The sequence below is a fragment of the Marmota flaviventris genome, chromosome 6 (genome assembly GCF_047511675.1).
Source record: "Marmota flaviventris isolate mMarFla1 chromosome 6, mMarFla1.hap1, whole genome shotgun sequence".
Taxonomy (NCBI): Eukaryota; Metazoa; Chordata; class Mammalia; order Rodentia; family Sciuridae; genus Marmota; species Marmota flaviventris.
The window spans coordinates 54,081,981-54,095,173 of NC_092503.1; the positions used below are offsets into that span (position 1 = coordinate 54,081,981).

Sequence of the window (13,193 nt, forward strand, 5' to 3'; positions counted from 1 at the left end):
TATAGGATGAGAAACTGAATCTAAGTTTGTTTTTCCTACACAGAGAGGAAAGAGGAAAAAAGGGACTAAGAGGAGAAAGGGAGGAAAGGAGGAAGAAAAGGAAAGAACATGTCCAGCTGCAATTACATCACCTCACTGGACATAACCAATGGACATTGACTTTCACTAAAACCAATCACCAACATACAAAGAAGGAGGGAGGGAGGGAGGGAAAGACGGGAGAGCTGGTGATAGCGGCAGCGTGAGTCTGGCTTCTGCATTATGTAGGCTGACCTTGACATCAGCAGGACAGCCCACTGTCCTGTGATAGAAGGATGCTTGTTGAATTGCCACCATCAAAGCATTTTTCTGAGCAGCTTGACATGCGAGGGTCACTTGCATATTTTCCACTCCAGACTGGGACAAGAGCTGAAGGAAGAAAATGTGAAAGGCATTAGGAATTGCTTCCATAAATCGGCGAAGTTGAAGGTTGAGATCATCACTTATTCAACATATAAATTCATGTATGAATTTAACTGCAGGATGAGCTGGGATCCTTGTTCCTCAGCCACGAGACTGAGTCTGCTCTCTCCCCAACAGCATTTCATCCCAGCAAGGCAGTCCTTAGGCCTGGTTTGTCCTGTACCGGGACACCATGAGGTTTCCCCAGTGGTCAGGAAAGGATGGGCAGGCTCTGATGAAGTACAGTGGTGGGCTCTGGTAAGCCAAGATTAGATCCATGGTAAAAGAAAAGAAAAGAAAAATCCAAAAACACATAGAGAAGCAAAGAAATCCAACTGTTGGGGCAGGGAAAACCCATCCAGTTTAAAAAGGTCATATAAAAACTCCAAATAATAAGTGTATATTTTAAAAGCCTGATGCAAAGATGGCCCTCTACATGTGCTTCTTTTTTCTATCTAAAGAAGCCATTATACACGTGTTGCAGTCTACATGGTTCAAACCAGGTCAATGTGCAAAGGACAAGGCGATACCATTGTTATTACCAATGAAGTAAAGCATTTCTTAAAAATGGAAGTCAATATATATGAATTAAATATTGATTTAAAAAACACATAAGCAAATTCTTTATTTTGCTTCAGTTTCTTTTGGAAAAAATAAATAAATAACTGACCTTAAGGATGGCTTCTTTCGTATAAAAACTAAATTTGCCAACTTGGTTATCATCCACCTCAGAGATGGCTAAGGCAAGTGTAGTGGGAGAATATCTGCAAGAAGAAATATGAGGTTGTTTTGATGTGACATAGTATGTGTCATGAGATGCCCCTTCGGATGGCACAAATGGCACGAGATCAGATCTGGAACATCAGCAGCACCAGCAATTGTGGGTTTTATATAAGATATTTCAACCTTAAAACTGGAAGGGCTCACCAGATGCAGTGGTGCACACCTATAAACCCAGTGGCTCAGGAGGCTGAGGCAGGAGGATCGTGAGTTCAAAAGCCAGCCTCTGCAACAACGAGGCGCTAAGTAACTCAGTGAGACCCTGTCTCTAAATAAAATACAAAATAGGGCTGGGTGTGGCTCAGTGATTGAATGTCCCTGAGTTCAATTCCTGGTCCAAAAACCTGTAAGGCCTCTGGAGTCTTTTCAGTCCTTACTCTGCAGTTTGGTCGTGGTAACCATTCCATGTTTGAAATTCTTTTCTCCTGATCCCTCCTATTTTCCTCCCACCTTCTTGACCGAGCCTGCTCAGGACACCTTGCTGACTTCCTCCTTGGAACACACTCTCTTGTGGTTCCAAAAGTCACCCAAATATTCTTTGCAGTCACATTTTCATCTTGGGACATGGTCTATTGTCTATAACTATGAGATTTTGTTGGGTAATTTAATATCAGTCAATTTTGTTTCCTCCTGTGTAAATGAGGATATTGCTCATCTCATAGGGTCATGGAAATACGAAACAGAGTAGTGTGCGTAAATGTGCTTTTTAAAACGGAAGTCACTATTCTCATATCTGGCATATGCAGTTGTTACAGTGGCCCTCCAAAGTGGTGGCTTCATGGAATTAACATAGATAACATAATATAAACTCAAGACACAAGTGTTCTAGTTGCATGCACCTCCCCCCTGGTGAGTCAGAAGGCTCCTCTTGTCTTGTAGCATCTCTGGATCATCACTGGGAGGACCAATCACCACCTGACCAGAGCACAGAACACTCAGGCAGTTTGTGCTGATTGGTGGATTCCAGCTGAACAAAAAGGTCTCCTATTTTCACAGCAGGAGGCCCTTGAGGAACCGGTAGATAGCCTGGCTTCCGACTTGACTTTTGTCAGTTGGAGACCTGAGCCTGACCACACTTCCTGCCTTGGCTTCTGTGGCATAGCTCTGTATCGTCAGTGCATTCTGGGTTTGGTTTAACTAGTGACAAAATAGAGTCAGGGAGATTTGCCTCCAGGGCATTATTTGGCAATGTCTGGAGACATCTTTGATTGTCAGGAAGAGCCAAAGGGTGGGGGTTGGGGGAGGATAGAATATGTGGTGGGGGTACTACTGTCATCTAGTGGGTGGAAGTCAGGCAGGCTCCTAAATTATCTAAGACACACAGGATGTCCCCCTCCCCCAAGGAAGACTTATCCAGTCCAAAATTTCCACAGTGCCTTGGGTAATCTGAGGGTATTGTATTCTACCATCCTAACCCTTTTTGTTCCAGCCACACGCTGAGGAGTCCTTTAGCATGTCAATATAATTAGAGCAGTGATCCACATTAGCAAAACTAGGGTGATTCCCTCCTGGGAGTCACCTTTGCCTTCCCTGGGGCAGAGCTAAAACCAGAAACCTCCAGGGAGACAGCTGGGACCCTAGGGGAAAGGGCAGATTAGCAGAGAAGGCAAGAAGAGAGAGGCAGAAGTTTCTCCTCCCCACACATTAAAGGCTGCCTCTGTATAAGGAAGAAGATTCCTTCCCCCAACTCAGTAGATTCAAGGTCTGTAGCTGATAAACAGGGTTTCTTTCTGGCAATGTGCTTGACATGGCAGATGGGGCATAAGAAAGAGAATTTAGAAGTGCAATTCATCTTGTTTGTCCATGGGTGAAATAAATTGTCCCCACTGGTTGTTTATTCCACCATTATAGTAAATTTTTTTTTTTTCACTCTGGCCCTCCCAGGCTCACCTGTCTAGCCGACCACTGTGCTCCAGCAGAGACGTTATAAAGGCAGGAGGTGGTTGGTCCATTTTGTCCCTGGGTGATGCAAATTCAAAGTGAACGGGCCTCAGATATAAATGGAACTCTTCAAACCCCATCTCCTCAGCCAATTCCTTATAGTGCCTAAAAGAAAAGGAGAGCCAAGGCCATGTGTTAATATTTTCTCCTGAAGGAAAGTAATCATAATAAAACCAAGACACTTAAAAAAGCACAAAAGCAAAAAAATCAAACAAAAGTTGGCCAAATACAGTGTGGGAAGTGAATGAGCCCCCCCCCCCCCCCAGGCCTTGCGTTCTGCTCTTGCTGTGACCACTGCGGGCTGCAGAACACAGTCAAAGTAGAAGGAGATGCACTTGGGCACTTCCACCACTCTCATTTCCTCCAGGTTGGTTTCTGTCCCCAGAGCCCTCACGAGGTCACCAATGTCACTCCCCATTCAACATTCACCATTTTCTCGCGGTGCATTTCCTGGCTGGCCTCTCTACCCTGTCCTTGAAGAAAACATCTGTGCTGTCCCAGATCCAAGATCACTATGCTCCTGCTCCTGCCCAATCTTTCTCATTTTCAAATTCTGGTGTTTCCTGAGTTCTAGACCTGACCTTCTTCTCATTTACTGCATCCCCTCCTTGAGCCGACTATCCAACCCCAGGCCCTAACATCACCCCCTCTTGTAAGACTCTGTGACTCCCATGTCTAACTTGACTCAACTCTCAGCCCCAGTCCCAGGTTTCCATGGCTTGCAGTGTAGCAGATGCCAGGTGGCCCTCTGGCATCTCAGCCTTACATGTCTACAATGTTCTCCCAGTCTCCACACCCCTGTTCTCACACATTTCTCATCTTGAGAAGTTGATGCAGGAAGTTCAATTGGCACCTGTGTCAGTTTGCTCAGGTTGCTGTAACGAAGTGCCACAGAAACACACAAAGTGCTTAGTAGCTTAAACAACAGAAATATATTGTCTCAGAGTTCTGGAGAATAAATGTCTGAGATCAAGGGGGACAGTGGAATGAACCTGGCACAACCTTCTGATGTACATACATGAATACACCACAATCAATCTCCATATTATGTACAACCACAAGACTGGGATTCCAATTAGAATAAGATGTACTCCATGTTTGTAAAAATATGTCAAAATACATTCTACTGACATGTATATCTAAGCAGAACAAATTTTTAAAAAGAAAGAAAAAAATGGAGTTCATATGAGTATATAACTCCACATCATGTACAACCACAAAAATGGGAAGTTATACTCCGTGTATGTATAACATGCCAAAACACACTCTACTGTCATTTATATATATATATATATATATATATATATATATATATATATATATATATATATATATATTAATTGTTTTAAAAAGATGCCTGGCAAGGTGGTGCATGTCTGTAATCCCAGCATGGGAGGCTGAGGCAGGAGGATCATGAGTTCAAAAGCCAGCCTCAGCAACTTAGCAAGGACCTAAGCAATTCAGTGAGACTCTGTCTCTAAATAAAATATTTTTTAAAAGGGCTGGGGATGTGGTTCTGTGGTTAAGCACCTATGGGTTCAATTCCTGGTACCCCCCCCCCCAAAAAAAAAAAGGCCCTCATCAGATGCAGATGTAGCCTCTCAACCTTGGACTTCCCAACCTCCAGAACCAGGAGAAATAAATCTCCATTCTTTATAAATTCCCAAGTCTCAGACATTCTGTTATAGCAGCACAAAACAGACGAAGAGACCAGGTAATGGGATATCATGGTAAACAATGTGGACAGGGCTTTTTGCATTCAGGGAACAGATGCTAGCAGAAAAACTGGTAAACCAGTATTAAACATCAATTAAAAAGTCATGTGCTATGGATGCGTGCGGTGGCGCATGCCTGTAATCCCAGCAGCTTGGGAGGCTGAGGCAGGAGGATCGTGAGTTCAAAGCCAGCCCAGCCTCAGCAACTGTGAGGCCCTAAGCAACTCAGTGAGACCCTGTCTCTAAATAAAATACAAAATAGGGCTAGAACATGCTAGGTGATCACTTTAGCCAATTAGAACACTCACTCTGGGGCAAGGCTTATAGATGGGGAGGCCCGGGCCTGTCATTTATTCCCCTCATTTTGCTGTAATGCTCACGTTTCACCTGGCTCCTTGGTCCCCCTACTAACCGAGCTAGGTGTGCACTCTCAAGACTCATTGCGATCAGACGGTGGCGGAGGGTCAGGAGTTCCAGAAGTTTGGAAAATGTCTCCAGGAGCAGCATGTGAGGATGTTGACCCTGTTTCTGTCCTTCGTCTGTTGCGGATGTGAGTGCAAGCAGGCCTGTCTCTTCCACGAGAAAGGGATCTCCCATCACTCTAGCTGAAAACAGCTGAAAGAATGCAAAGTACCTTTCAAAACACACACACAAAAAAAGACTTCATTTTTTTTTTTTTTGAAATGCTGTCATTGCATGGACTCTGGGTCCAGATTTCCTGAGCTCAAGTCCCAGCCCTGATACCATCTCTGTAAAGTAGGGATAAAAATAATAACAATATCTACTAGTTACTACCAGATAATAACTACCTAATAGAGCTGTGTTAATGTATACAAAGACATTTGTCGTTATCATTATTATAAATGTTTTCAGTCTAAATAAAGACAACAATAATATAAATAGAAAAATAAGTCCCTGATCTTAAAAATTATTTTGGTGGCCAATAATTTTTTATAAATCCCTCTAATTGCAGTTTCAAAATTTCAAGTATTTACACACATATTAACTCATTTTTATTTTTGCCAGACACTCTCCCGCCCCAGGAATTAGGCACCACAGACACCATTATCCACCTTTGCCAACAAGGAATCAACAACATTGACAGCACTCATACACGTTGGCATCCAATTCTCTAGTTGCATATTTTTCCCATGTATGGAGCCTGTCACTTGATGTCTTACCATAATCTAGTGCTTATAATTAAAACATAACTCAGTAATCTCTCTCTTCTCCTCCCCTCTATACCAGGCCCAGGGTATCTGGAGTAAACTGAGCTTCCTAATGCCGTGTCCAACAGTTTGACAAGACACCCAACTGTCCTCACAGGACTCCTTCCCCATACTTAGAGCTTGCCATAGGTAATCTGTGAAGTAACAAAATGTCCTTTAATGCCATGTGGTACCTCCCTCATGGGTAACTCTGCTCTGACATCTTTGTTGTCCCCTAAGGTACCACCCCCAGCAAGGACTAAGTTTGGGGACTCTCTATCTGCCTTTCCTGGTTTGGTCCCCCAAGGTACACTAGCTTCCTCATCTACCCACTTATCTGCCAAAGGATGTTGTACTCAGGATGTCTTTCCTAGACCCTTGATGTCCTTTAACAGGATACCAAAGAAGTATTAAATTCTTGTATGTCTTCTAGGCGTAATACTTCCCACATTTTTTAACCTAATACAAAAAATCTGGCTGAATATTTAGCATTTCTAACTACAGATTTGAACACATTTCAAAAATGATTATTAAGTGCTGGGGGTGTCACTCAGAAGGTAGAGCACTTGCCTACCATTTGCAAGGCCCTGGGTTCAGTCCCTGGTACCAAAAATAATAATGATGATAATAATAATAATAATAAGGTATCAATAGGAGACTAGACAAATATCCCAGATATTCATTATGATTTATAAGAAAATTTCAAATATATTTTAAAAACACAGCACCATAAGACAATGTAGAAAGAATCTTCAGTAAATGATAGTAAAATAAATGGCTGATAGTTTGAAGAAAAACTCAATTTTGATTCATACTTTACACACACACACACACACACACACACACACACTTGAGTGAAATAGTAAAGGAGTTAAATATTTTAAAAACAAAAGCAAACCTGTAAAATTAGAATAAAATAAGAAAATTTGAAACATCTGGAGAAAGATTTTCTCACTGCATCTAGAAGGATAGAGGAAATCACAAAGGAAATGATCAACAGATTTGACTAAATGAAAATAAAATTTTTCTGTTAACAGACAAATGGGGGAAATATTTGCAGAAAATATGATAGACATATGATAGAAAAGCTCATGTAAGTGGATAGGAATGGCATTAGGATTCCAACAGAAAAATGAACAAAGAACAGAAATGTTGCAAAGATTATAACTAATAACCAAACATTTGCAAAAATAATCTCAATAAATAGCAATGTAAATTAAAATCATATTGTCACTATACGTTTAGGTTAGATGAGCACATGCATTGCGTGTTTTCACCAAATCCGGCCCTCTGTTGGTAGCAACATAAGTTGGCACAGCTCTTTCAGGAAATAATCTGCCAATTTGCGTCCAAAGATTTAAATTTCATTTCAGCAATTCCACTTCCAAGAATCTATCAAAGGAATCAGTTCAAAATTCGGAAAAATCCCTAAGCATAAAGATGTACTTCTTGGTGTTTTTAATAATGATGAAAAACTGGAAGCCACTCAAATGCCCATCAGTAGGGAAATGGGTAGAGTGGTCATAATTCATTACATAAGAGAATGATGTGGTCATAAAGGTGAGTGAAAAGACTAGTTAGTAACACGGGAAAATATATAGTATAATATTCACTAAGAAAAATAGAAGATAACAGTGTATGAAAGATATGTTTGTAACTATGTCAAACAGGCATGTGAAAAATACATGAACTCAGAAAAATATTGAGTGTATTTGAGTGGTTAAATTTTGTTTTCCCTCTTTTGCTAAATTCTCTTTAATTTTATATTATTTTATTTTATTATTTTATATTATCTAATAAATTTTAAATCACATCAAGTCTTAGTTTGGGAGGGGGAGGATAAGAAGATAAGACAGAAACATGGAGCAGATGTTTTTCTATCATATAGCAAGTGCCCCACAGAGTAACGTCAAATTGGAAACCCAGGCTCAATCTTGATAGACTTAGTAGAAAAGAAAAGAAAGAAAGAAAGAAAGAGGATTAAAATTCAACTAAGGATACCATATAAATCATTAGGCCACAGTTAGAATCACTGGGCATCAGAAAAAAGGACTTTCAAGGTCATCAAGCTTACCTCTGTTAATTTCTCCCCAAATATACAAACATAAAATTTCAAGAAAAGTAGGGCTCAGAAAGGCTAAAATAGTTGCCCAGACTCAGCAGGTTAATGGTAGGATTCAATGGGGAAGTCCAAAAACTTAGTATTCTGTCTCCTCCACCAGAATTTGACTCAAGACAAACAGAGCAAATTCTAAGAAGAGTCTTAGAAGAAAATATGTAATTTTTAATAAAAACATGTTTTGTTGTAAATAATAAACCGGAAAATATTTTCCCATACCTACATAATCTCCATTTTAATTTTAATTGTAGCAGCAGTCTTATAAACTAGAAACTTAGACCAAAAAAAGAAAAATCACATAAAATTATTGGCAAGGCCTAGCACTGTGATCTATCTCTGGCCAAAAAGAAGGGTATAGAGCCAAGCAGAAAAACAGAGCTAAACAGTAACATCTGGAAGGAAGTGTTCTCTTGCCAAGAACCCAAACTACCCCCTGCAGAAGGAACCCACATCTTTCTGGAGCTGTTCGCTGTACCAATTCTCGGGCTTGGTTGGCGCGAGCCACAGGTTCAGAGCCAGTTGCAGGATGTGTCGCTCCAGCGAGGCGAGGCCACTGGGTGATGTGGGCCTGCAGGTGCGGCAGGCCTCACTGAACAGGTGCTCCAGGGCTTTGGGGACCAACCCTGCCAGGCCCAGGGAAGGGTGGAACTCCAACAAATAAATGTTTTTCAAATCTGGGCTTAAAGAGAGAAAAATTGAATGGTAATCTTATGCAACAAAGATATTTGAATTTTAGATTTTTAAAGACCAATGATATAGCTTCTATAGATCCAGAGCATTATAAAGAACTAGGAATCCAGAGGGACCTCAGAGGCCATCCAGGGTTACATATATTTTCTTTGCTTTAACAGAGACCCTTTAAAAGGGAAATAAATAGGCATGTATTCTAAAAGCTCTAAAAGAGTAAGATTATATATGATCCTGGTGCTGTTTTGTGCACTGATAGTCCCAGGACTTGGAAGGCTGAGGAAGGAGGATCACTTGAATCCAGGAGTGCAAAACCAGCCTGGCCTATACATAGTGAAAGCCATCTCAAAATAAAAGATATCAAAATTGTCAGCCATTCAGTCATCAATATCTAGTCAGATATCTGAAAACAAAATAAAATTTAAAAATAATTTTCATGGTTATAAGTTTCTCTTTTTCACTTGAATTTTTATCTTCCCCTGCCAAAAATGTTAATGGACAAAGACAATTTTAAACTTTTGTATTCAACTGCTGGAATTATTCATACTTGTGGCAAGAATGTTATATTTCAGAAACAGAGGCCAGAAACAATAAAATGCTTATCTGTGAGTTATTACTACTTTGGAAATAAAGGCTCTAGTACAAGACATTTACATAGAACCGAAGGACATAAATGTTTCCCTTTAAACTCATGCAAATGGAATTCTCCTTAGTCCTGGATCTTAAAAAAGACAGCCCCAAATCCAGAAAGGATCCTCATCAGACAAGTAACATTTGCATCTGAGACGATTCTGACAGGTTTTAGTATCCATATAACCTTAGCCAAAAATCATTTCCTGAATGGTAGATTCTCACCATAGCAAGCTGTATACACAGCTGGAGTCTCAAGTTCATTACAGTGAAGATATCAGTCCTGAAAAAGTACTAGGGAGAAAAGGCAGAGTTTTGCATCCGAAGCTCCCAGCTGTTTCTGAAGAAATGAGGTTAGAATCTCAGCTATTAATTCCCTCGGTACTGTGCCTGTGCCCAAGATGATACCATAGCCCATTATGGCAATTTCTTACATAAACTCTGTCATTCCTATAGACACCTCCCAGGAGCCTAGGGCTATGCCTGTGCTCACAGCTGTGTCCCCAGCTCCTGGCACACTGCCTGGTGCAACAAGTCTTTGTTGGATGTTGAGAGAAGCTAGACAATTTCTCCACCCATTTGAAGGCAGTGGAGAGACTTTGATCTATGAATATACAGGTCAACTTGTGACTTGCCACCCAGTTCCCTTTACCCTCAAAGACTGGAGGGCAGGAGGAGAGAGGGAAGAGTCATAGGGAGGAGGAGACAGAATGTGCACCCTCTCTGAGTAGTCTCAGGAAACTGAACTCTGCCTTAGTGAGTTCGCCATAAATGTTGGCAAGGATGTGGGGGAAAAGATTGACTTATACATTGCTGGTGGGACTGAAGTTGGTGCAACTACTCTGGAAAGCAGTATGGAGATTCCTCAGAAAACTTGGAATGGACTCACCATTTGACCTGGTTATTCCACTCCTTGGTATATACCCAAAGGACTTAAAATCAGCATCCTACAGTGACACAGCCACATCAATGTTTATAGCAGCTCTATTTATTTATTTATTTATTTGGTCCTCAGTATTGAACTCAGGGGCACTCAACCACTGAGCCACATCCCCAGGGTCTCACTGATTTGCCAAGCACCTCGCCATTGCTGAGGTTGGTTTTGAACTTGCGATCCTCCTGACTCAGCCTCCTGAACTGTTGGGATTACAGGCATGCACCACCGCACCCAGCTATAGCAGCTCAATTTAGAATAGCCAAACTATGAAACCAACAACCTAGGTGCCCTTCAACAGATGAATGGATTAAGAAAATGTGGTATATATACACAACGGAATATTACTCAGCCATAAAGAGGAATGAAATTATGGCATTTACCAGTAAATGGTTGGAACTGAAGCTATCCTGCTAAATGAAATAAGTCAATCCCCCCAAAACAAAGGCCAAATGTTCTCTCTGATATTTAGATGTGCTGACATACAATAAGGGGAGGAGGGAAGAATACAAATTCAGTGGATTAGATAGAGGGGAATGAAGGAAAGGGAGGGGAGATGAGAATAGGAAATATAGTAGAATGAATTGGACATAACTTTCCTATGTTAATATATGAATATATGACTAGTGTAACTCCACACCATGTACAACTGCAAGAATGGGGAGTTATACTCCATGTATGTATAATATGTGAAAATATATTCTATTGTCATGTATATCTAAAAAGAAGAAATAATTTTTTTTTAAATGGGGTAAGTTCAGAGGTCTCTGCAGTGACACTTGTTAGAAGAGAAAAATTCCTTTTGAAAAACTTTCAAGCACATCCAAGTCAGATATGTAGGCTTATGTGCATTTCAAAAGCAGCTGCCTTTTCCCAAGGACTTTACAAGGGAATGGTGATTCTGTACCTAGTGACCTGCTTAAATCCCAGCCACCTAGTCTTTATTATTTACAAAGCAAAGGGACATTCAATATTCAAGGGAATACCTCTTCTGTGGCTTTTAGACATATATTTCTCATCTCCTCAAATACCTGAGAGGTGCTTCCTAGAGGAGTAGATTTAACATTATGCCCTTCATTAATCTACATTAAATGCAAAATGTAAAGACAACATCAACTTACCAGCTGTTGTTGATGGAAATAAGTTGCTTACAAATGATGTTAAGGGGAAGTCCAAATTTTTTGCGATCATCTGGATGATCATCTCGCCAGAGCCTCTGTAAGTACTCCCGCTGGCGCTCCATCTAAAATGTAGCGGCGTAAAGTGCCACAATGAGAAGAGTTAGACTTTCCTGTGGATGTGAGTTATGAGCCTTCACAGGAGAAGAACATCATCCTTTTGTGTCTCTTTATCATTTGACTAATTTTCATCCTGACATTATGAAGACTCATTGCGATGAGACATACTGGTCTCTCTGTCCAAGCCAAGGAAAGCACAAGCAACCATGGTTCAGAGGCAAAAGAAAAACTTCTTTAGGTCAAATATTTCACAATTTGGAAAAAATTCTACCCTTTGTTTCCTGCTTGCTTCATTCCCAGCTTTTCCCTAGAGGATGTACAATGGGATCATATCTTTTGGTGTCCTAAAAATAGTCACAAAAATTTTAAATAGACACCATATTATATGTCTTGAAAAAGATGTATCATTAGTTATTTCTGTATTGATAAGCTTTATGATCTCATGAAAACTGAGGCACCCAATTAACAGTAAATAGGATTAAAGACCACCCTGTAAGACCCTAATTATGCCAGGCATTTTGGCATATGCCTATAATCCCAGTGACTAGGGAGGCTGAGGCAGAAGGATGGAAAGTTTGAGGCCAGCCTGGGCAATTTAGTGAGGCCTTAAGCAACTTAGCAAGACTGGGTCCCTCCATGCAAAAAAAAAAAAAAAAAAAAAAGGCGGGGCTGGGAATGAAGCTTAGTGTTAGAGTGCTGCTGGTTTCATCCCTGGTACCGCAATAAAGAAAAAAATAAAAAAACCTGAGTTATGCTTGGAATTCAGCAATGCAAATGAGCTTACAAACAAACATGCTAGAAAGCCCAGATTCTGCACCAGCAATGAAAGGAAAACATTATCTTCTGGTTCATGTTTTCCATCCCCTTTTCATATGCAATATTTAAAACCCTACTCACCTGATGGTTAAGGAAGCCCTTTATTAGCTGCAGGTGAAGCCTCAGGCAGGTGCATTCGTCTTGGTAGGCCTTAATGAAATAAGGGTGGCCAAGATCAAACTTGGGGCGCCGATGCATAATGTCAGTCATCGCTTGTGCTAAGGCAAACCTTTCCTCAGGGTCCAACGTGTGCTGGTAGGCTTCAAAGTAACTATCAAGAAGCTAAAAATAGGTGAACAGTCAAGAAAGAGCAGAAGACCCCTATGGGCCAGCAAGAGGGGAATCTCCTCCTGGGGCTTTGGCAAGTCCCAGGGCCTCAGGAGGAGAGAACAGTTTGAACATCAGAATAGCCTGTGGCCCTGGTGTGGGCAGATGCAGCATCAACACAAGCTGGTGTAGTGAGTAAATCTGTAAACCAAGTCAGGGAGGAAAGGGAAAGAACACAGGCTCCCCTCGCCCCCTCTGATACCAGGGATTGAACTCAGGGAAGCTTAACCATTGAGCCACATCCCCAAAACTTTTAATTTTTTATTTTGAAACAGGGTCTTGCTAAGTTGCTTAGGGCTTCATTAAGTTGCTGAGTCTGGCTTTGAACAGCCCACCAGGAATCCAAGCGTTCTCTAT

The 13,193-nt window shown here is 41.0% G+C and overlaps 1 protein-coding gene across 1 annotated transcript in view; it reads right to left on the reverse strand.

Moving 5' to 3' along the window:
• LOC114086904 (uncharacterized) overlaps positions 1–13,193 on the reverse strand; it is a 102,666-nt gene that overhangs the window by 36,174 nt on the left and 53,299 nt on the right. Inside the window, exons 16-22 of the mRNA XM_071613798.1 lie at positions 12,591–12,791; positions 11,577–11,698; positions 8,655–8,883; positions 5,290–5,492; positions 3,112–3,267; positions 1,112–1,205; positions 274–408 (exon numbers count right to left, since the gene is read on the reverse strand). Coding sequence (XP_071469899.1) covers positions 274–408; positions 1,112–1,205; positions 3,112–3,267; positions 5,290–5,492; positions 8,655–8,883; positions 11,577–11,698; positions 12,591–12,791 — 1,140 coding nt within the window. The remainder of the gene's footprint in view (positions 1–273; positions 409–1,111; positions 1,206–3,111; positions 3,268–5,289; positions 5,493–8,654; positions 8,884–11,576; positions 11,699–12,590; positions 12,792–13,193) is intronic.